Source organism: Mustelus asterias, chromosome 14, assembly GCF_964213995.1.
Source record: "Mustelus asterias chromosome 14, sMusAst1.hap1.1, whole genome shotgun sequence".
In the NCBI taxonomy this organism is placed as follows: Eukaryota; Metazoa; Chordata; class Chondrichthyes; order Carcharhiniformes; family Triakidae; genus Mustelus; species Mustelus asterias.
In genome coordinates this window covers 115,001-137,860 of record NC_135814.1, presented here as the reverse complement: position 1 = coordinate 137,860, position 22,860 = coordinate 115,001, and the positions used below count along the sequence as shown (strand labels likewise).

General features: G+C 47.3%; 1 protein-coding gene across 1 annotated transcript in view; it reads right to left on the bottom strand.

Moving 5' to 3' along the window:
- The window catches only part of LOC144503445 (X-ray repair cross-complementing protein 5-like), a 292,714-nt gene that overhangs the window by 155,299 nt on the left and 114,555 nt on the right, over positions 1-22,860 (bottom strand). Inside the window, exons 9-10 of the mRNA XM_078227765.1 lie at positions 20,610-20,722; positions 7,198-7,260 (exon numbers count right to left, since the gene is read on the bottom strand). Of these exons, the coding sequence (XP_078083891.1) occupies positions 7,198-7,260; positions 20,610-20,722 (176 nt within the window). The remainder of the gene's footprint in view (positions 1-7,197; positions 7,261-20,609; positions 20,723-22,860) is intronic.

The window sequence follows — 22,860 nt, the reverse complement described above, 5'->3', positions numbered from 1 at the left end:
CCCTGTGGTACGCCACTGGACACTGGCTTCCAAACACTAAAGCAGCCTTCTGACATCATCCTCTGTCTCCGACAACTGAGCTAACTTTGAATCCACTTTATCAAATTACCCTGTAAACCATGTGCATTTGCCATCTTTACAAGTCTCCCGTGTGGGACCTTGTCAAAGGCGTTGCTGAAATCCATATAAACTACATCGACTGCACTACCCTCATCTACACACCTGGTCACATCCTCAAATAATTCAATCAAATTTGTTAAACATGACCTCCCTCTGATTAAGCCATGCTGACTATCCTGTGGTGATATAAACAGGGCCTAGTTTTAAGGATGATAAAATTGGATATCCTAAATTAAAGAATTAGGCACATTGAAATCAAACACAGTCAAACCGCAGGCAGGCCAATTGTACAATACACAAATGTGTCTGGGCCTGACCCATCAACCACCCATCAAAGGTCGTTACACTCTACTTGAGACTTAGCAGGAGATCATGGCACCCCATTGAAATGCATCGGTCTATTGTTAGAAGCCCAGATCGGGCCAGACTTTCTGTCACCAAGAGATCCTGTAGAAATCTTACCTGATAACAAGCTTAACAACATGGAGATGGACACCTGGGGGGCGGACCCTGGTGTCCTGTCGGGCAGACATCAAGAAACCCACTGGGTATTGGAACCCCCTCCTGGGACCTCATTGGCCAGAAGCCAGAGAAGTTTCTGGAAAGGCAAGCAGGCTGGGGATAAAGGGACACGCTCAGAGGCACACAGGAGGGAAGACTCGACAGGGGAGACAGCCGTGACCATCTGGAAGACTGACCAGAGAAGGAAGGAAGGAAGAAGCGGCCATCGAGACTCACCTTCGTGACGACAGACCAGGGGGACTCAGAGAATCAGGCCTGCAGTTTAACCAAGCCATCTTTACGGGTAGTATACTTGAATCTGCTGGGGTATCCTCTTGTTTTATGTGGGTAATTTAAGGGTTAATAGTGTTATTTAATAAACTTGTTGAATCTTTACTTGTGTTTGTCCTTTGTCCACCTTGCAAATAAGGGCACCGGGGTAAAACCTTGGAGGAAGTAAACTGGTTGAAAGTATCTGAGAATTAACAGGTACAACAGTGGCACCCCAGATGGGACTTCGATAAGAAGTAATACGTTGCTCCGAAGTCGAACCTTCAACCCGGTATTCTCCAACACTCCATCTGAGCCTGAATTAAGAGGGCAGATGCCCCACGTGACGGCCAGTCTTAAGTGAGTGAAGGACTAATACAGATTCAACCAGTAAATTGGGCCATAAACCCGGTGTCTGTAACACAAGGTGGACAAACTGTGTAGTCAGAACTAGAACAGTCTAGGGAATTTGGGTAAAATCTACGGGAGGGAATTTAGTACCTTACCTATACTCAAGTGACGAATCCTAAAAGGAAATAATCATGGCCAGTCATGCTGCATGGGAGGACCTCTGGGATTGGGGTTCAAATGTCCAAATCCACCCATGGGTCCGCATTCTGTCACAACTGGCCGTAATAGGAATCCTACTTATGATAGTGGACCTAACCATCCTCACATTTAAGTGCGCCCGGTGGAAGACCGCGCGCATACAACAATTGGAAGTGGAGGTAAACACACGAAAGGAAAGGAACCAAATCAATATGATACACATGAGCCAATTCCAGGCTCAATGTGATAAAGCCTACCTAAAGGCACAGCGTGCTGTCCGTGAGAGAGAGGCTGCGCTGCAACAGGTAGAGGAAGTTAAACGTAAATGCAGCGACCTACAGGCTGCAGTAAAGGTTTTGCACCAAGCAGGAAAAGTAAATACAGCCCGCGCAACAGACCACTCCAAATGCCTGCGCGAGATTAAAGATTCAAAAGCACAACTAGCCATAAAAAGGGGTGTAATGTGTGCATACATGACTGAAACAGGGGATAGTGATCCAGGGGTAGAGTGGGGGGATTTAGAAGAGGATGCCTGCCATTATGCAACAGCTAGCGTCACTGCTGACTGGGGACCCTCACCTCCCTTCCCGGTAGTGGAAACAACGGCACCACCTAATCCAGCCCCCACCTGGGGAAACCCAGTCTCAGCTCCTAGTCCTTTTACCATTCCAATAAGCCCAGTCACTAATCCGTTTCCTGTACGGATGAATCCGGTCACCACCCAACGACAGGACGGACAGAACCACAATGTGACTTATGTAACTCCATACACCATGACACAGCTCACTGACATAGCTAAAGTGATTGGAGTATTTGAACCCTCCGGGGATCCACATGCTCTCTTTGACCAGGTTACCCAATATCGTGTTTTAAACGGCCTAGACGAGGCAGAAGAGGTTAAACTTATTCTGTTATGTTTAAGTCCTGCCATCCGTTCCGCCCTACCCGAACCCCAGAACGTGGCCGGGGGAACCCTACCAGAAATGAAGGCAGCCGTTCTGGCCGCCATAGGCTACAATAGGGATGACCCGGTACAAGGCTTAAACAACTGCCAACAAAAGAGAGGGGAGCACCCGACAGCCTATGCTGGCCGACTATGGAACCAATTTGTTGGGGTTTTTGGCCAATTAAATCGAGTCCAATTAAATGCACACCACCGGCCCACATGGATCCGGACCCTGATAGCACATGCCACCGAGGGGAGTCGGAAAGCCTGTGAGAATTTTGACCCTGATGATAATACACACACAGAAGCCTGGGCCATCCGCAAAATGGCTCGTGTGTGGGAACGGGAAGTCAGACAAACAGACACCCCCAAGCCCACAAAACACGGAAAGATGAACCCGATCCACACAGACCTGGCCCCGGTTTGGCATAACAAAGGGGGTGGTGGAAACAGGGGACAGGGAAACTTACCCCCATATACCCGTGCCAATCATCGATACAGAAAACCGCAGCCCCGCACAGAACCCCGATATATTCCCAACCCCAGGTACAGGGAACAAGACAAGGCCACGTCCAGATATCCACCCCCACAAGTGCAGTGTTACAACTGTGGCCAGATCGGCCATTTTGCCCGGGACTGCAGGGCACCACCAAATTTCAGGGGACCAGCAAACCCCGAATACCCATACACTCCTGCTGATTGCCGACACAGGGAACCACAAGGCCGTGCAGGACATAGGCCCAACCCCCGACACCGAGAACGATATAGAGCTGAGCCCAGAGGCCCACGCCCACAAGCACAGTGTTATACCTGCGGGCAACCCAACCATTTCGCCCGGAACTGTAGGGCACCACCCAACTACCCCGCATGGCCATCTCAGCGGTTCCCCGATGATGGACCCCGACCCATGCCCCTTGAAGGACCGGCCCGACAAGCATCTATAACCCCCACATTCCTGGCAGACAAGATAACCTACGGCAGGGAGCCCCATGAATGCCAGGTTCCGGCAATAAAAGACCCCAAGGGGCCATTTTTGCCAAAACAAAATGGGGGAGGAGCCAGGGGAATCAGCCAAACCCCGGCCCAGGGGACCCCGATGGAAAGGATGGGGAACCCACAAACCTTACCCCCTATGGCACCCCTGGTACTGGGACTCCCAGAACCGTTTGACCCGGCGCTCACCACCAGAGGTGGTAATGCAGTGGGTACCTGGCAGCCAAAGCCTGCCCATATAGGTTCCCTCCACTAAGAAAGAATCAGGACATCACAGTCCAAATTGTAAATAGCTTTATCCGTCCACTCCACGCATCACCCAATTGAAAAGGGTTTATCTGCCCACATTATACTGCGTCATAATCTTCCGACACACCACAGTTTGGTTGTGAGATGAAGAATCCATTGTTATATCGTGCCATAGTCCTCCAACAACAAGGACACATGCCACATACCCAACATTTTATTTTCACGCTCTGCAAACTCCTTACCCCACTACCCTTCGTATGACACGATTGGGCCTTTATTATTCCTTTACTTATTTATTTGGTTTTATTCTATAAAAAAGAGGAGTCATATGACATTCTAGTAAAGAAAAGGAAAAGAGAATCAGATATTAATAAGAATTAACAGGTGCTACCTTGATCTTCCCCAGAATGAACTACATACTTCCCTGTTATCTGGGACTCCTTGTCGCAGACCGAAACACAGACACCACACCAACCAAAGACCGATCAGCCTACGCTACCCCGGATATACGTGGTTCACCCCACGCCCAATGGAAGTACACTCGTCAGAGGTCAACCTTTTGGCACCCCTTAGAAACTTTCTGGAAGGGGACTACAGAACAATATCTAAAGAACGTAAACTCTTGCAGAATAAAAGACTTGATTTAGATGCAGCAAAAGCAAGACTGAAGAAGGCAAAGGTCTCAGAGGCCCGTTCAGCAGCAGAACAGGAAATGCGAATTACACAAGGTGAATTTGATCGCCAGGCAGAGATCACAAGACTTTTGCTTGAAAGAATTAGCAGTACACATGCTCATCACCTTCGTTGCCTGCATGACTATGTTGGTGCCCAGTTGACCTACTACGCTCAGTGTTACCAGTATATGGTTGATTTACAGAAGCAACTTGGAAGTTTCCCAACCACGTTTTCTTCCAACAACAATCCGACTGCTCCGGCTTCCCTATCATCCTAAGGAATTTCGGCAAGGGCCATCCGACATCGGGAGAGGCTCTACAATCAAGAGCCTTGATACTCTCCCATCTTGGTCACTTGTCATTTTGTACTGTTTATTGCTTTGTTTTGTATATACCCAATTGCTTATTGTTTTTTTAAATTATTTTACTTCATTTAAATTTGTTAGTACTATTGTGGGTTACGGATGCTACTGTCAACTCCAGATTCGGGGTACTTGCTTGTTCAGATGGTTTGGTGAGAATTGTGTGATCCGGTTCGCTGACGCTCATTGGATCAAGAGGAGGGAATGTGGTGATATAAACAGGGCCTAGTTTTAAGGATGATAAAATTGGATATCCTAAATTAAAGAATTAGGCACATGGAAATCAAACACAGTCAAACCGCAGGCAGGCCAATTGTACAGTACACAAATGTGTCTGGGCCTGACCCATCAACCACCCATCAAAGGTCGTTACACTCTACTTGAGACTTAGCAGGAGATCATGGCACCCCATTGAAATGCATCGGTCTATTGTTAGAAGCCCAGATCGGGCCAGACTTTCTGTCACCAAGAGATCCTGTAGAAACCTTACCTGATAACAAGTTTAACAACATGGAGATGGACACCTGGGGGCGGACCCTGGTGTCCTGTCGGGCAGACATCAAGAAACCCACTGGGTATTGGAACCCCCTCCTGGGACCTCATTGGCCAGAAGCCAGAGAAGTTTCTGGAAAGGCAAGCAGGCTGGGGATAAAGGGACACGCTCAGAGGCACACAGGAGGGAAGACTCGACAGGGGAGACAGCCGTGACCATCTGGAAGACTGACCAGAGAAGGAAGGAAGGAAGAAGCAGCCATCGAGACTCACCTTCGTGACGACAGACCAGGGGGACTCAGAGAATCGGGCCTGCAGTTTAACCAAGCCATCTTTACGGGTAGTATACTTGAATCTGCTGGGGTATCCTCTTGTTTTATGTGGGTAATTTAAGGGTTAATAGTGTTATTTAATAAACTTGTTGAATCTTTACTTGTGTTTGTCCTTTGTCCACCTTGCAAATAAGGGCACCGGGGTAAAACCTTGGAGTAAGTAAACTGGTTGAAAGTATCTGAGAATTAACAGGTACAACAATCCCTGATCAAACCTTGCCAAGTGGAGATAGATGCTCTCCTTCTGAAGTTTCTCCAATAGTTTCCCTACCACTGACGTAAGACTCACTGGTCTGTAGTCCCTGGCTTATCTTTACAACCCTTCTTAAATAGCAGAACCACATTAGCCGTTCTCCAGTCCTCAGACACCTCCCCTGTGGTCAGAGAGGAATTAAAGATTTGGGTCAGAAACCCTGCAATCTCCTCCCTTGCCTCCCACAGCAGCCTGGGGCACAATTCATCTGGACCTGGATATTTATCCACTTTTAAACATGCCAATACCTCCAATACCTTGTCACTCCTTATGTCAATTTGCTCAAGAACCTCACAGTCTCTCTGTCTGAATTCCATACCTTCTTCCTCATTCTCTTGGGTGAAGATGGGTGTGAAGTATTCATTCAACCCTCTATCAATGCCCTGTGCCTCCACCCACAGACTGCTCCCTTGGTCCCTAATGGGCCCTACTCTTTCCCTGGTTATCCTCTTCCCATTGATATACTTATAGAATATCTTGGGATTTTCCCTATTTTTACCAGCCAGAACTTTCTCATATCCCCTCCTTGCTTTCCTAATTGTTTTCTTAAGCTACACCCTGCATTTTCTATACTTCACTAATGCCTCTGTTGATTTGCTCCTGTTGTACCTGCTAAAAACCTCTCTTCCCTTTTAAGTTTTATTTATTATTATCACAAGTAGGCTTACATTAACACTGCAATGAAGTTACTATGAAAATCCCCTAGTAAGTTTTTAAGTTTTATTTATTAGTCATAAGTAGGCTTACATTAACAGTGCAATGAAGTTACTGTGAAAATCTCCTAGTTGCCACACTCCGGCGCCTGTTCAGGTACACTGAGGGAGAATTTAGCATGGCCAATGCACCTAACTAGCACGTCTTTCAGACTGTGGGAGGAAACCAGAGCACCCGGAAGAAACACACGCAGACATGGGGAGAATGTGCAGACTCCGCACAGACAATGACCCAAGCAGGGAATTGAACCTGGGTCCCTGGCGCTGTGAGGCAGCAGTGCTAACCACTGCGCCACCTTGCTGCCCCCTGAATAACTCTGGGCATCCATGGTTCTCTGGGCCTGTTGCTCCTTCCTATCACCCTAGAGGGAACAAGATGGGCTTGTATCCTCCCTATTTCCTTTTTGAATGCCTCTCATTGCTCTTCTGTAGATTTCCCCACTAGTAGCTGTTCCCAATCTACCTTGGCCAGGTCTTGCCTTATTTTATTAAACTCCACTTTCCCCCAATCCAAAACTTTTCTTGCAACTTGTCTATTTCCTTATCCATAACCAACTTAAATTGTACTATGTTGTGATCGCTTTCACTAAAATGTTCCCCCACTACCACCTCAACCACCTGTCCAGCTTCATTCCCCAGAATCAGGTCCAGCACAGCTCCTTCCCTTGTTGAATCCTCTACACATTGGTCTAAAACGTTCTCCTGTACACATTTCAAGAAATCCACTAAAGCTCTGGTCTCACCTCATCATCCTTTGCAGCAAATACCTGCAGCACCTGCCGTCCAACATAATAATGCCGCAAAATCTGTAATTAAAGAAAATATATAATAATTAGCAGGTGTACACAATTATCAGGTTACTGCTTGCTATCACGAGGACCCGACTGAGGCTAGTGAGGCAGCCAAGAACATTGCGACAGGTTTGGTGCCGTTTTTAGCCTGACACCCGATTCTCCGGCCCATCACGATTCTCGCCAGGAACTAGCCCGTCCGGGGAAGTCTCCCCATCATTTCAAGGTGCTTCACAGGAGTATTATAGTGAGGTGACCAGAACTGCACACAATATTCCAAATGTGGTCTCACCAAGGTCCTGTACAGTTGCAGAATAACCCCACGGCTCTTAAACTCAATCCCCCTGTTAATAAACGCTAACAAACTATAGGCCTTCTTCACGGTTCTATCCACTTAAGTGGCAACCTTCAGAGATCTGTGGATATGAACCCCAAGATCTCTCTGTTCCTCCACATTCCTCAGAACCCTACCTTTGACCCTGTAATCCGCATTCAAATTTGTCCTACCAAAATGAATCACCTCGCACTTATCAGGGTTAAACTCCATCTGCCATTTTTCGGCCCAGCTCTGCATCCTATCAATGTCTCTTTGCAGCCTACAACAGCCCTTCACCTCATAAGAACATAAGAAATAGGAGCAGGAGCAGGCCATCTAGCCCTTCGAGCCTGCCCCGCCATTCAATAAGATCATGGCTGATCTGAAGTGGATCAGTTCCACTTACCCGCCTGATCCCTATAACCCCTAATTCCCTTACCGATCAGGAATCCATCTATCCGTGATTTAAACATATTCAACGAGGTAGCCTCCACCACTTCAGTGGGCAGAGAATTCCAGAGATTCACCACCCTCTGAGAGAAGAAGTTCCTCCTCTGTCCTAAACTGACCCCCCTTTATTTTGAGGCTGTGCCCTCTAGTTCTAGTTTCCTTTCTAAGTGGAAAGAATCTCTCCACCTCTACCCTATCCAGCCCCTTCATTATCTTATAGGTCTCTATAAGATAATGAAGGGGCATCCACTACTCCACCAATCTTGGTATCATCTGCAAATTTACTGATCCACCCTTCAGCCCCCTCCTCCAAGTCATTTATAAAAATCACAAATAGCAGAGGACCCAGTACTGATCCTTGTGGTACATCGCTGGTAACTGGTCTCCAGTCTGAAAATTTTTCATCCACCACCACCCTCTGTCTTCTATGAGATATAGCCTGCCACAGCAACCTCTGCAAGACGTGCCGGATCATCGACACGGATGCCATCATCTCACGTGAGAACACCATCTACCAGGTACACGGTACCTACTCTTGCAACTCGGCCAACGTTGTCGACCTGATACGCTGCAGGAAAGGATGTCCCGAGGCATGGTACATTGGGGAAACCATGCAGACGCTACGACAACGGATGAATGAACACCGCTCGACAATCACCAGGCAAGACTGTTCTCTTCCTGTGGGGGAGCGCTTCAGCAGTCACGGGCATTCAGCCTTGGATCTTCAGGTAAGCGTTCTCCAAGGTGGCCTTCACGACACACGACAGCGCAGAGTCGCTGAGCAGAAACTGATAGCCAAGTTCTGCACACATGAGGATGGCCTAAACCGGGATGTTGGATTTATGTCACATTATCAGTAACCCCCACAGCTTGCCTCCTGGGCTTGTAGAATCTCACTCGCTGTTCTGTCTGGAGACAATACACATCTCTTTAACCTGTGTTGAATGCTCCCTCCACCCACATTGTCTGTACCTTTAAGACCTGGCTGGCTGTCGAGATTCGCATTCTAATTAGTATTCTGTAACTTGATTTCTGTGTCTGTGCACTGTTTGAGAGCAGATATCCACTCCATCTGACGAAGGAGCAGTGCTCCGAAAGCTTATGGTATTTGCTATCAAATAAACCTGTTGGACTTTAACCTGGTGTTGTGAGACTTCTTACTGTGCTTACCCCAGTCCAACGCCGGCATCTCCACATCATAAGGAAAATATCACAGCTGTACTGCCGGAGGACACCTCGGAGGGCTCATACGGCGAGGCAATATGGGTAGAGCTCAGGAATAGGAAGGGTGTAGTCATAATGTTGGGGGTTTACTATAGGCCGCCCAACAGCCAGCAGGAGATAGAGGAACAAAGAACAATACAGCACAGGAACAGGCCCTTCGGCCGTCCAAGCCTGCACCGATCATGTGTTCCTAACTAGACCATCCGTTTGTATCCCTCTATTCCCAGTCTGCTCATGTGGCTATCTAGATAAGTCTTAAATGATCCTAGCGTGTCTGCCTCAACCACCTTGCTTGGTAGTGCATTCCAGGCCCCCACCACCCTCTGTGTAAAATACATCCCCTGCATATCTGTATTGAACCTTGCCCCCTTTACCTTGAACTTGTGACCCCTTGTGTTTGTCTTTCTGACCTGGGAAAAAGCTTCCAACTGTTCACCCTATCTATGCCCTTCATAATTTTATAAACTTCTATTAGGTCACCCCTCAACCTCTGTCTTTCCAGGGAGAATAACCCTAGTTTACTCAATCTCACCTCATAGCTAATACCCTCCATACCAGGCAACATGCTGGTAAACCTTTTCTGCACTCTCTCCAAAGCCTCCACGTCCTTCTGGTAGTGTGGCGACCAGAACGGGACGCAGTATTCCAAATGTTGGTCGAACCACGTTCTATATAACTGCAATATCATATGCCAACTTTTATACCCTATGCCCCGTCCAATAAAGGCAAGCATGCCATATGCCTTTTTCACCACCTTTTCCACCTGTGCTGCCACCTTTAAGGATCTGTGGACTTGCACACCCAGATCCCTCTGTGTGTCTATACTCCTGATGGTTCTGCCATTTATTGTATAGCTCCCCCCTGCATTAGATCTACCAAAATGCATCACTTCGCATTTATCTGGATTAAATTCCATCTGCCATTTCTCCGCCGAGTTTTCCAGCCTATCTATATCATGCTGCATTCTCTGACAATGTTCATCACTATCCGCAACTCCAGCAATCTTTGTGTCGTCCGCAAACTTACTAATCAGATCAGCTACATCTTCTTCCAAATCATTTATATATATCACAAACAGCAGAGGCCCCAGTACAGAGCCCTGCGGAACACCACTAGTCACAGATGTCCAATCAGAAAAAGACCCCTCCACTGCTACCGTCTGTCTTCTATGGCCAAGCCAGTTCTATACCCATCTAGCTAGTTCACCTTTGATCCCGTGAGATTTAGCCTTTTGCACCAGCCTGCCATGAGGGACCTTGTCAAATGCTTTACTAAAATCCATGTAGACGACATCCACGGCCCTTCCCTCGTCAATCATTTTTGTCACCTCCTCAAAAAGCTCAACCAAATTTGGGAGGCATGACCTCCCCCGTACAAAACCATGTTGTCTATCGCTAATGAGACTATTCAGTTCTAAATGTGTATAGATCCTATCTCTAAGAATCTTCTCCAACAATTTCCCTACCATGGACGTCAACCTCACTGGAGTATAATTACCCAGGTTATCCTTGCGACCCTTCTTAAATAACGGGACCACAGTTGCTATCCTCCAATCCTCTGGGATCTCACCTGTGTCCAATGAAGAGACAAAGATTTATGTTAGAGGCCCAGCAATTTCATCTCTTGTCTCTCAGGAATCTAGGACAGATGCCATCTGGCCCTGGGGATTTGTCTACTTTAATGCTTCCTAAAACACCTAACACTTCCTCCCTTGTAATTGAGATTTGGTCTAACGGGTCTACACATCCCTCTGAGGCACTACCAATCAACGTGTCCCTCTCCTTTGTGAATACTGATGCAAAGTATTCATTTAGGATCTCACCTACTTCCTTTGGTTCTAAGCATAATTTCCCTCCTTTGTTCTTGAGAGGTCCGACTCTTTCTCTGGCAACCCTCTTGTTCCTAATGTATGTATAAAATGCCTTGGGATTCTCTTTAATCCTGTCTGCCAAGGACATTTTGTGACCCCTTTTTGCCCTTCTAACTCCCTGTTTGAGTTCTTTTCTACTTTCTCTGTATTCCTCCAGTGCTTCATCTGCTTTTAGCTGCCTGGACCTTTTTGCCTCTTTTTTCTTTTTGATTACACCCATAATTTCTCTGGTTATCCACGGCTCTCGAATCCTACCTTTCCTGTCCTTCCCCTTTACAGGCACATGCCTGTCCAGCACTCCTATCAACTGCTCCTTAAAAGACTCCCACATGCCAGATGTGGATTTACCCTCGAACAGCCTCTCCCAATCAACAGCCACCAAATCCTGCCTAATCCGGCTGTAGTTAGCCTTCCCCCAATTCAGCACCTTATCCATAGGACAACACTCATCCTTTTCCATGACTATCCGAAGGTTTACAGAATTGTGGTCACTGTTTGCCACATATTCCCCCACTGAAACTTTGATGACCTGACCGGGCTCATTCCCCAGTACTAGGTCCAGTATAGCCCCCTCTCTAGTTGGACTATCAACATATTATTCCAAAGAACGTTCCTGGACACATTTTACAAATTCTTCCCCGTTCGGACCCCCAGCCCTAAGGGATTTCTAGTCTTTCTGAGGGAAATTAAAGTCTCCCACAACAACAACCCTATTTTTTCTGCACCTGGCCAGAATCTCCTTACATATCCGTTCCTCAACTTCCCGTGGGCTGTTGGGAGGCCTGTAGTATACCACAGCATAGTGACTGCACCCTTCCTGTTTCATAGCTCTACCCACAGTGTCTCGTTACATGATCCTTCCAAATTGTCCACCCTCTGTACCGCTGCAATATGCTCCCTAACCAGTATTGCTACTCCCCTACCTCTTCTAGCCCCTCCTCTGTCTCGCCTAAAACACTGATACCCTGGAATATTCAGTTGCAAGTTCTGTCCTTCTTTAACCAAGTCTCCATCACTGCAACCATATCGCGCAGATTTATAGGATATGTCGGCAGATTTTGGCAAGGTATAAAAGTAACAGAGTTGATGTCGTGAGAGATTTTAACTTCCCCGATATTAAGAACATAGAACAGAGAACAGTAAAGCACAGTACAGGCCCTTCAGCCCTCGATGTTGTGCCGAGCTTTGTCCGAAACCAAGATCAAGCTATCCCACTCCCTATCATTCTGGTGTGCTCCATGTGCCTATCCAATAACCGCTTGAAAGTTCCTAAAGTGTCCGACTCCACTATCACAGCAGGCAGTCCATTCCACACCCCAACCACTCTCTTATGAGTAAAGAACCTACTTCGGACATCCCTCCTAGATCTCCCACCATGAACCTTATAGTTATGCCCCCTAGTAACAGCTACATCCACCCGAGGAAATAGTCTCTGAACGTCCACTCTATCTATCCCCTTCATCATCTTATAAACCTCTATTAAGTTGCCTCTCATCCTCCTCCGCTCTAAAGAGAAAAGCCCTAGCTCCTTCAAACTTTCCTCATAAGACCTACCCTCCAAACCAGGCAGCATCCTAGTAAATCTCCTCTGCACACTCTCCAATGCTTCCACATCCTTCTTATAGTGAGGTGACCAGAACTGCACACAATATTCCAAATGTGGTCTCACCAAGGTCCTGTACAGTTGCAGCATAACCCCACAGCTCTTAAACTCAAACCCCCTGTTAATAAACACTAACACATTATAGGCCTTCTTCACGGCTCTATCCACTTGAATGATTTTTCGTGACCCCTTTTAGCCCTCCGTACTCCTTGCTTAAGTTTCTTTCTACTTTCTTTATATTCCACATTTGCTTCGTGTGTTCCCAGCCTCCTAGCCTTGACAATGCTTCCTTTTCTCTTTGACTAGGCTCACAATATCTCTCGTTATCCAGGGTTCCCAAAACTTGCCATACTTATCCTTCATCCTTACAGGAATGTACCGGTTCTGAATCGCTATCAACTTACACTTGAAAGCCTTTCACATAGTCAGCATGGTTTTGTGGCAGGTAGGTCGTGCCTTACTAACCTTATTGAGTTTTTTGAGAAAGTGACCAAGGAGGTGGATGGGGGCAAGGCAGTGGACGTGGTATATATGGATTTTAGTAAGGCGTTTGATAAGGTTCACCATGGTAGGCTTCTGCAGAAAATGCAGATGTATGGGATTGGGGGTGATCTAGGAAATTGGATCAGGAATTGGCTAGCGGATAGGAAACAGAGGGTGGTGGTTGATAGTAAATATTCATCATGGAGTGCGGTTACAAGTGGTGTACCTCAGGGATCTGTTTTGGGGCCACTGCTGTTTGTAATATTTATTAATGATCTGGATGAGGGTATAGTTGGGTGGATTAGCAAATTTGCTGATGACACCAAAGTCGGTGGTGTGGTAGACAGTGAGGAAGGGTGTCGTAGTTTGCAGGAAGACTTAGACAGGTTGCAAAGTTGGGCCGAGAGGTGGCGGATGGAGTTTAATGCGGAGAAGTGTGAGGTAATTCACTTTGGTAGGAATAACAGATGTGTTGAGTATAGGGCTAACGGGAGGACTTTGAATAGTGTGGAGGAGCAGAGGGATCTAGGTGTATGTGTGCATAGATCCCTGAAAGTTGGGAATCAAGTAGATAAGGTTGTTAAGAAGGCATATGGTGTCTTGGCGTTTATTGGTAGGGGGATTGAATTTAGGAGTCGTAGCGTTATGTTGCAACTGTACACAACTCTGGTGCGGCCGCACTTGGAGTACTGTGTGCAGTTCTGGTCCCCACATTACAGGAAGGATGTGGAGGCTTTGGAGAGGGTGCAGAGGAGGTTTACCTGGATGTTGCCTGGTATGGAGGGGAGATCCTATGAGGAGAGGCTGAGGGATTTGGGATTGTTTTCGCTGGAAAGGCGGCGGCTAAGAGGGGATCTTATTGAAACATATAAGATGATTAGAGGTTTAGATAGGGTGGATAGTGATAGCCTTTTTCCTCTGATGGAGAAATCCAGCACGAGGGGGCATGGCTTTAAATTGAGGGGGGGTAGTTATAGAACCGATGTCAGGGGTAGGTTCTTTACCCAGAGGGTGGTGAGGGATTGGAATGCCCTGCCAGCATCAGTAGTAAATGCGCCTAGTTTGGGGGCGTTTAAGAGATCCGTAGATAGGTTCATGGACGAAAAGAAATTGGTTTAGGTTGGAGGGTCACAGTTTTTTTTTTTAACTGGTCGGTGCAACATCGTGGGCCGAAGGGCCTGTTCTGCGCTGTAATGTTCTATGTTCTATGTTCTACATGCCAGATGTTGATTTGTCCTCAAACATCTGCCCCAGTCTACATTCTTCAGTTCCTGCCTAACATTGTTAGGATGTGGAGATGCCGGCGTTGGACTGGGGTAAACACAGTAAGAAGTTTAACAACACCAGGTTAAAGTCCAACAGGTTTATTTGGTAGCAAAAGCCACACAAGCTTTCAGAGCTGCAAGCCCCTTCTTCAGGTGAGTGGGAATTCTGTTCACAAACAGAGCATATAAAGACACAAACTCAATTTACATGAATAATGGTTGTGATTGTTAGAACACAGAATATAGAAAAAATACAGCACAAGCAGGCCCTTCAGCCCACAAGTTGCGCCAGTCATGTCCCTACCTACCTAGGCTGATATATATGCTTACCTATAACCCTCAATCCTATTAAGTCCCATGTGTTCATCCAGAAGTCTCTTAAAAGACCCTATTGAGTTTGCCTCCACCACCACTGTCGGCAGCCGATTCCACTCACCCACCACCCTCTGAGTGAAAAACGTACCCCTGACATCTCCTCTGTACCTACTCCCCAGCACCTTAAACCTGTGTCCTTTCGTAGCCCTGGGAAAAAAAACTCCGAGAATCCACCCGATCTATACCTCTCAACATCTTGTACACCTCTATCAGGTCACCTCTCATCCTTCGTCTCTCCAAGGAGAAAAGATCGAGCTCCCTCAACCTATCCTCATAAGGCATGCCAACCAATCCAGGCAACATCCTTGTAAATCTTCTCTGCACCCTTTCAATCATTTCCACATCCGTCCTGTAATGAGGTGACCAGAACTGAGCACAGTACTCCAAGTGGGGTCTGACGAAGGTCTTATATAGCTGCAGCATTATCTCCCGACTCCTGAACTCAATCCCTCGATTGATGAAGGCCAGCACACCATACGCCTTCTTAACCACCTCCTCTACCTGCAAAGCCGATTTGAGAGTCCTATGGACCCAGACTCCAAGGTCCTTCTGATCCTCTACACTAAGAGTCTTACCCTTGATATTATACTCCTTCATCCCATTTGACCTGCCAAAATGTACCACTACACATTTATCCGGGTTGAAGTCCATCTGCCACTTCTCTGCCCAGTCTTGCATCCTATCTGTGTCACGCTGTAGCTTCTGACATCGCTCCAACCTATCCACAACACCACCAACCTTCGTGTCGTCGGCAAACTTACCAACCCATCCCTCCACTTCCTCATCCAGGTCATTTATGAAAATGGCAAACAGCAAGGGTCCCAGAACAGATCCCTGGGGCACTCCACTGGTGACCGACCTCCATTCAGAAAAAGACCCATCTACAACCACTCTCTGCCTTCTGCAGGCAAGCCAGTTCTGGATCCACAAGGCAACAACCCCTTGGATCCCATACCCTCTCACTTTCTCAAGAGCTTAGAGGGGGCATGAGAAGTCCTTGGCGGGTCGGATCAAGGAAAACCCCAAGGCTTTTTACTCTTAGAAATCATAGAAACCCTACAGTACAGAAAGAGGCCATTCGGCCCATCGAGTCTGCACCGACCACAATCCCACCCAGGCCCTACCCCCATATCCCTACATATTTTACCTGCTAATCCCTCTAATCTACGCATCCCAGGACACTAAGGGGCAATTTTAGCATGGCCAATCAACCTAACCCGCACATCTTTGGACTGTGGGAGGAAACCGGAGCACCCGGAGGAAACCCACGCAGACACGAGGAGAATGTGCAAACTCCACACAGACAGTGACCCAAGCCAGGAATCGAACCCAGGTCCCTGGAGCTGTGAAGCAGCAGTGCTAACCACTGTGCTACCGTGCCGCCCCATGTGGGACGTGCCGCCCCTTCTTATGTGGGAAATAAAAGAATGACCAGGATGAGGTTAGGGCCGGTCAAGGATAGTAGTGGGAACTTGTGCATGGAGTCAGAAGAGATAGGAGAGGCGATGAATGAATACTTTTCTTCAGTGTTCACCAAGGAGAGGGGCCATGTTTTTGAGGATGAGCGTGTGATACAGACTGATAGACTGGAGGAGGTAGATGTTCTGAGGGAAGATGTATTAGCGCTTGTGAACAACCTGAGGGTCGATAAGTCTCCTGGGCCAGATGGGATATATCCTAGGATTCTTTGGGAGGCAAGGGATGAGATTGCAGAGCCTTTGGCTTTGATCTTTGGGTCCTCACTGTCCACGGGGATAGTCATGATGTGGAGATGCCGGCATTGGACTGGGGTAAGCACAGTAAAAAGTCTCACAACACCAGGTTAAAGTCCAACAGGTTTATTTGGTAGCAAATACCATAAGCTTTCGGAGCAATGCTCCTTCGTCAGATGGAGTGGTCTCTGTTCTCAAACAGGGCACAGACACAGAAATCAAATTACAGAATACTGATTAGAATGCAAATCTCTACAGCCAGCCAGGTCTTAAATGTACAGACAATGTGGGTGGAGGGAGCATTCAACACAGGTTAAAGAGATGTGTATTGTCTCCAGACAGTACAGCTTGTGAAATTGTGCAAGGCCAGGAGGCAAGCTGTGGGGGTTACTGATAATGTGACATAAATCCAACATCCCGGTTTAGACCGTCCTCATGTGTGCGGAACTTGGCTATCAGTTTCTGCTCAGTGACTCTGCGCTGTCGTGTGTCGTGAAGGCCGCCTTGGAGAACGCTTAACTGAAGATCCAAGGCTGAATGCCCGTGACTGCTGAAGCGCTCCCCCACAGGAAGAGAACAGTCTTGCCTGGTGATTGTCGAGCGGTGTTCATTCATCCGTTGTCGTAGCGTCTGCATGGTCACCCCAATGTACCATGCCTCGGGACATCCTTTCCTGCAGCGTATCAGGTAGACAACGTTGGCCGAGTTGCAAGAGTATGTACCGTGTACCCGGTGGACGGTGTTCTCACGTGAGATGATGGCATCCATGTCGATGATCACAGGACCTTCAACCGATGCTATACACGAGATATATCGATGACATTTTCATTCCTTTGGACTCATGGTGAACAATCATTGAAACAACAATATGATGACATCAACAAGTTCCATCCCACCATCAGACTCACCATGGACTACTCTCCGGAATCGGTTGCATTCTTGGACACACGCATCTCCATCAAGGACGGTCACCTCAGCACTTCACTGTACCGCAAGCCCACGGATAACCTCACGACGCTCCACTTCTCCAGCTTCCACCCGAAACACTTTAAAGAAGCCATCCCCTATGGACAAGCCCTCCGTATACACTGGATCTGCTCAGATGAGGAAGATCGCAACAGACACCTCCAGACGTTGAAAGATGCCCTCATAAGAACAGGATATGGCGCTCGACTCATCGATCGACAGTTCCGATGCGCCACAGCAAAAAACCACACCGACCTCTTCAGAAGACAAACATGGGACTCGGCGGACAGAGTACCCTTCGTCGTCCAGTACTTCCCCGGAGCGGAGAAGCTACGCCATCTTCTCCGTACCTTCAACATGTCATTGATGAAGACGAACATCTTGCCGAGGCCATCCCCACACCCCCACTTCTTGCCTTCAAACAACCGCAGAACTTCAAACAGACCATTGTCCGCAGCAAACTACCCAGCCTTCAGGAGAACAGTGACCATGACACCACACAACCCTGCCACACCAACCTCTGCAAGATGTGCCGGATCATCGACACGGATGCCATCATCTCACATGAGAACACCATCCACCAGGTTCACAGTACATACACTTGCAACTCGGCCAACGTTGTCTACCTGATACGCTGCAGGAAAGGATGTCCTGAGGCATGGTACATTGGGGAGACAATGCAGACGTTACGACAACGGATGAATGAACACCGCTCGATAATCATCAGGCAAGAGTGTTCTCTTCCTGTTGGGGGACACGTCAGCGGTCACGGGCATTCGGCCTCTGATCTTCGGCTAAGCATTCTCCAAGGCGGCCTACACGACACAAAGCAAAGCAGAGTCGCTGAGCAGAGACTGATAGCCAAGTTCCGCACTCGTGAGGACAGCCTCAATCGGGATCTTGGGTTCATGTCACACTATCTGTAAGCCCCACGACTTGCCTGGGCTTGCAAAATCTCACTAACTGTCCTGTCTGGAGACAATACACATCTCTTTAACCTGTGCTTAACGCTCCCTCCACTCACATTGTCTGTACCTTTAAAAGTTCGATAAGGTCCCCCATGCAAGGCTTCTAAAAAAAGTGAGAGGGCATGGGATCCAAGGGGCTGCTGCCCGGTGGATCCAGAACTGGCTTGCCCAAAGGAAGAAGTTTAACAACACCAGGTTAAAGTCCAACAGGTTTATTTGGTAGCAAAAGCCACACAAGCTTTCGGAGCTCTAAGCCCCTTCTTCAGGTGAGTGGGAATTCTGTTCACAAACAGAGCTTATAAAGACACAGACTCAATTTACATGAATAATGGTTGGAATGCGAATACTTACAACTAATCAAGTCTTTAAGAAACAAAACAATGTGAGTGGAGAGAGCATCAAGACAGGCTAAAAAGATGTGTAAGATCTTTTTAGCCTGTCTTGATGCTCTCTCCACTCACATTGTTTTGTTTCTTAAAGACTTGATTAGTTGTAAGTATTCGCATTCCAACCATTATTCATGTAAATTGAGTCTGTGTCTTTATAAGCTCTGTTTGTGAACAGAATTCCCACTCACCTGAAGAAGGGGCTTAGAGCTCCGAAAGCTTGTGTGGCTTTTGCTACCAAATAAACCTGTTGGACTTTAACCTGGTATTGTTAAACTTCTTACTGTGTTCACCCCAGTCCAACGCCGGCATCTCCACATCATTGCCCAAAGGAGGCAGAGAGGGGGTATAGATGGGTCTTTTGCTAAATGGAGGGCGGTCACCAGTGGTGTGCCCCAGGGATCTGTTCTGGGACCCTTGCTGTTTGTCATTTTCATAAATGACCAGGATGAGGAAGCGGAGGGATGGGTTGGTAAGTTTGCCGACGACACGAAGGTTGGTGGGGTTGTGGATAGTCTGGAGGGATGTCAGAAGTTACAGAGGGACATAGATAGGATGCAAGACTGGGCAGACAAGTGGCAGATGGACTTCAACCCAGATAAATGCGTCGTGGTCCATTTTGGTAGGTCAAATGGGATGAAGGAGTACAATATAAAGGGAAAGACTCTTAGTACTGTAGAGGATCAGAAGGACCTTGGGGTCCGGGTCCATAGGACTCTAAAATCGGCCCCGCAGGTGGAGGAGGTGGTTAAGAAGGCGTATAGTGTGCTGGCCTTTATCAATCGAGGGATTGAGTTTAGGAGTCCGGGGATAATGATGCAGCTATATAAGACCCTCGTCAGACCCCACTTGGAGTACTGTGCTCAGTTCTGGTCGCCTCACTATAGGAAGGATGTGGAAAAGATTGAAAGGGTGCAGAGGAGATTTACAAGGATGTTGCCTGGATTGAGTGGCATGCCTTATGAGGATAGGCTGAGGGAGCTCGGTCGTTTCTCCTTGGAGAGACAAAGGATGAGAGGAGACCTAATAGAGGTGTAGAAGATGTCGAGAGGCATAGATCGGGTGGACTCTCAGAGGCTTTTTCCCAGGGTGGAAATGGCTGCTACGAGAGGACACAGGTTTAAGGTGCTGGGGGGTAGGTACAGGGGAAATGTGAGGGGGAAGTTTTTCACACAGAGGGTGGTGGACGAGTGGAATCGGTTGCCGTCAGTGGTGGTGGAGGCGAACTCAATAGCGTCTTTTAAGAGACTCCTGGATGAGTACATGGGACTTAATAGGATGGAGGGTTATAGGTCGGCCTAAAAGGTAGGGATATGTTTGGCACAACTTGTGGGGCCGAAGGGCCTGTTTTGTGCTGTAGTTTTCTATGTTTCTATATGGGGAGAACATGCAAACTCCACAGAGACAGGGATCCAAGCCAGGAATTGAACCCAAGTCCCTGGCACTGTGAGGCAGCAGTGCTCGCCACTATACCACAGATCTCCACACACAGAATATCGGACAATGCTCCCTACGTGGAATACTAGGCAATGTCCCCATACACAAAATAGCGGAGAATGGGATATGCATCTCTCGCAAGGGTTGGATTTGTTGCCCATCACTAACTTCCCTTAAGAAGGCTGTGGTGAGCTGCATTCTTGAACCTTCCAGCAGCGCTGGTTAGGATTTTTAATGTTAAATGTGCAGAACATCAGCTATTGTGACTGGAGGGGTATACAAGACATGCTTTTTTTAACCATTGCTTACTTGTGCAGACTTGGTAAATCCGAGAACACTGAAGCACTTCCCATCTGTTTTGTATTTCATCTGTTCTTGATCCACTTGTGAGAATGGGATAATATCGCTACCATAGCGGAAACCTGAAATTATACAGAGCCTTTAGCAAATTAAAACACCCCAAGTCACTTCATAAAAGTTATTTTAAACAAAATTTGATGCCAAACCACAGAACATCATATTGGAATCATAAAAGGTTTACAACAGAGAAGGAGGCCATTCTGTCTCTCACATTCATGCCAGCTCTCAATAGAACAAAGAACAAAGAAAATTACAGCACAGGAACAGGCCCTTCGGCCCTCCAAGCCTGCACCCACCATGCTGCCCGACTTAACTAAAACCCCCTACCCTTCCGGGGACCATATCCCTCTATTCCCATCCTATTCATGTACTTGCCAAGACGCCCCTTAAAAGTCACTACCGTATCCACTTCTACTACCTCCCCCAGCAATGAGTTCCAGGCACCCACTACTCTGTGTAAAAAATCTACCTCATTTAAACCTTGCCCCTCGCATCTTAAACCTATGCCCCCTAGTAATTGACTCTTCCACCCTGGGAAAAAGCTTCTGACTATCCACTCTGTCCATGCCTCTCATAATCTTGTAGACTTCTATCAGGTCTCCGCTTAACCTCCGTCGCTCCAATGAGAACAAACCAAGTTTCTCCAATCTCCCCTCATAGCTAATGCCCTCCATACCAGGCAACATCTTGATAAATCTTTTCTGTACCCTCTCCAAAGCCTCCACATCCTTCTGGTAGTGTGGCGACCAGAATTGAACACTATATTCCAAGTGAGGCCTCACTAAGGTTCTATAAAGCTGCAACATGACTTGCCAATTTTTAAACTCAATTTCCCGGCCGATGAAGGCAAGCATGCCGTATGCCTTCTTGACTACCTTCTCCACCTGCATTGCCACTTTCAGTGACCTGTGTGCCTGTACACCCAGATCCCTTTGCCTATCAATACTCCTAAGGGTTCTGCCATTTACTGGATATTTCTTATCTGTATTAGACCTTCCAAAATGCATTACCTCACATTTGTCTGGATTAAGCTCCATCTGCCATCATTCCGCCCAAGTCTCCAACTGATCTATATCCTCCTGTATCCTCTGATGGTCCTCATCGCTATCCGCAAATCCACCAACCTTTGTGTCGTCCGCAAACTTACTAATCAATCCAGTTACATTTTCCTCCAAATCATTTATATATATTACAAACAAAATATATGTGAAACTATTTGCCCAAAATTTTATTCTCTTTAGTGCCATAAAGTGGCAAGGAGTGAGAGTACAGGGCCAAAAAAGCATGACATATGTGAGTGTTTGGGGACACTGTTCAGAACCATAAAAATGGTTAGGGTTCAGAACCATAAAAATGGTGAGAGAGAGAAAGAGAGTGTGTTCAGGGCTATAAAAGTGGTGAGATGACATGAGATTCGGACCACAAGAGTGGGGAGAGACAGCACGAGTTTGAGGCCATAAAAGGGGTGGGAGAGAGCGAGAGATTGGGGCCATAAAGGCAGCAAGAGAGAGAGACAGAGTTCAGAGTCATATATGTAGCAGGATAGATCGAGGTATGGGCCAGAAAATGGGGAGAATGAATGACAATCAGTGCCTTAAAAGTGGTGCGAGAACGAGAATTTGGGGCTATAAAAATGGCAAGAAGGAAGGGATTTGGAGCCATAAAAGTGATAAGAGTGAGTGAGAGTACAGGACCACAGAAGTGGTGGGGGAGACAGAGAGAGAGAATTCAGGACTATAAAGGTGTCAAGAAGGAGCAAGAGTCAGCGACCATAAAAATGACGAGTGCACAAGATACAGGGCCATCAAAGCAGGGAAAACGAGCTGGAGTTCAGGGTCATAAATGTGAGGGGAAGTAGTGAGGTACAGGGCCTTAAAGTGGGGAGAAGCGGCAACAATCAGTTCCATTAAAACGTCAAGACAGAGAGAGAGTATGGGGCAATAAAATTGGTAAGAGAGATAGAGAGAGAGCTTGTGGCCATAAAAGTGGCGCGAGCAAAAGGTTGAGATCATAAAAGTGGTGATGGAGACAGATTTTGGGGCAATAAATGTGGCGAGAGTGAAAATTTGGGACATTAAAGTGGCAAGAAGGAGCAAGATTCAGGGCCAGAAAATTGGCAAGAGTGAGAGTTTGGGGCCAAAGCGGCAAGGCATTCATACGTTAGGAACAAAAGGGTTGCCAGGGAAAAAAATCAGACCTC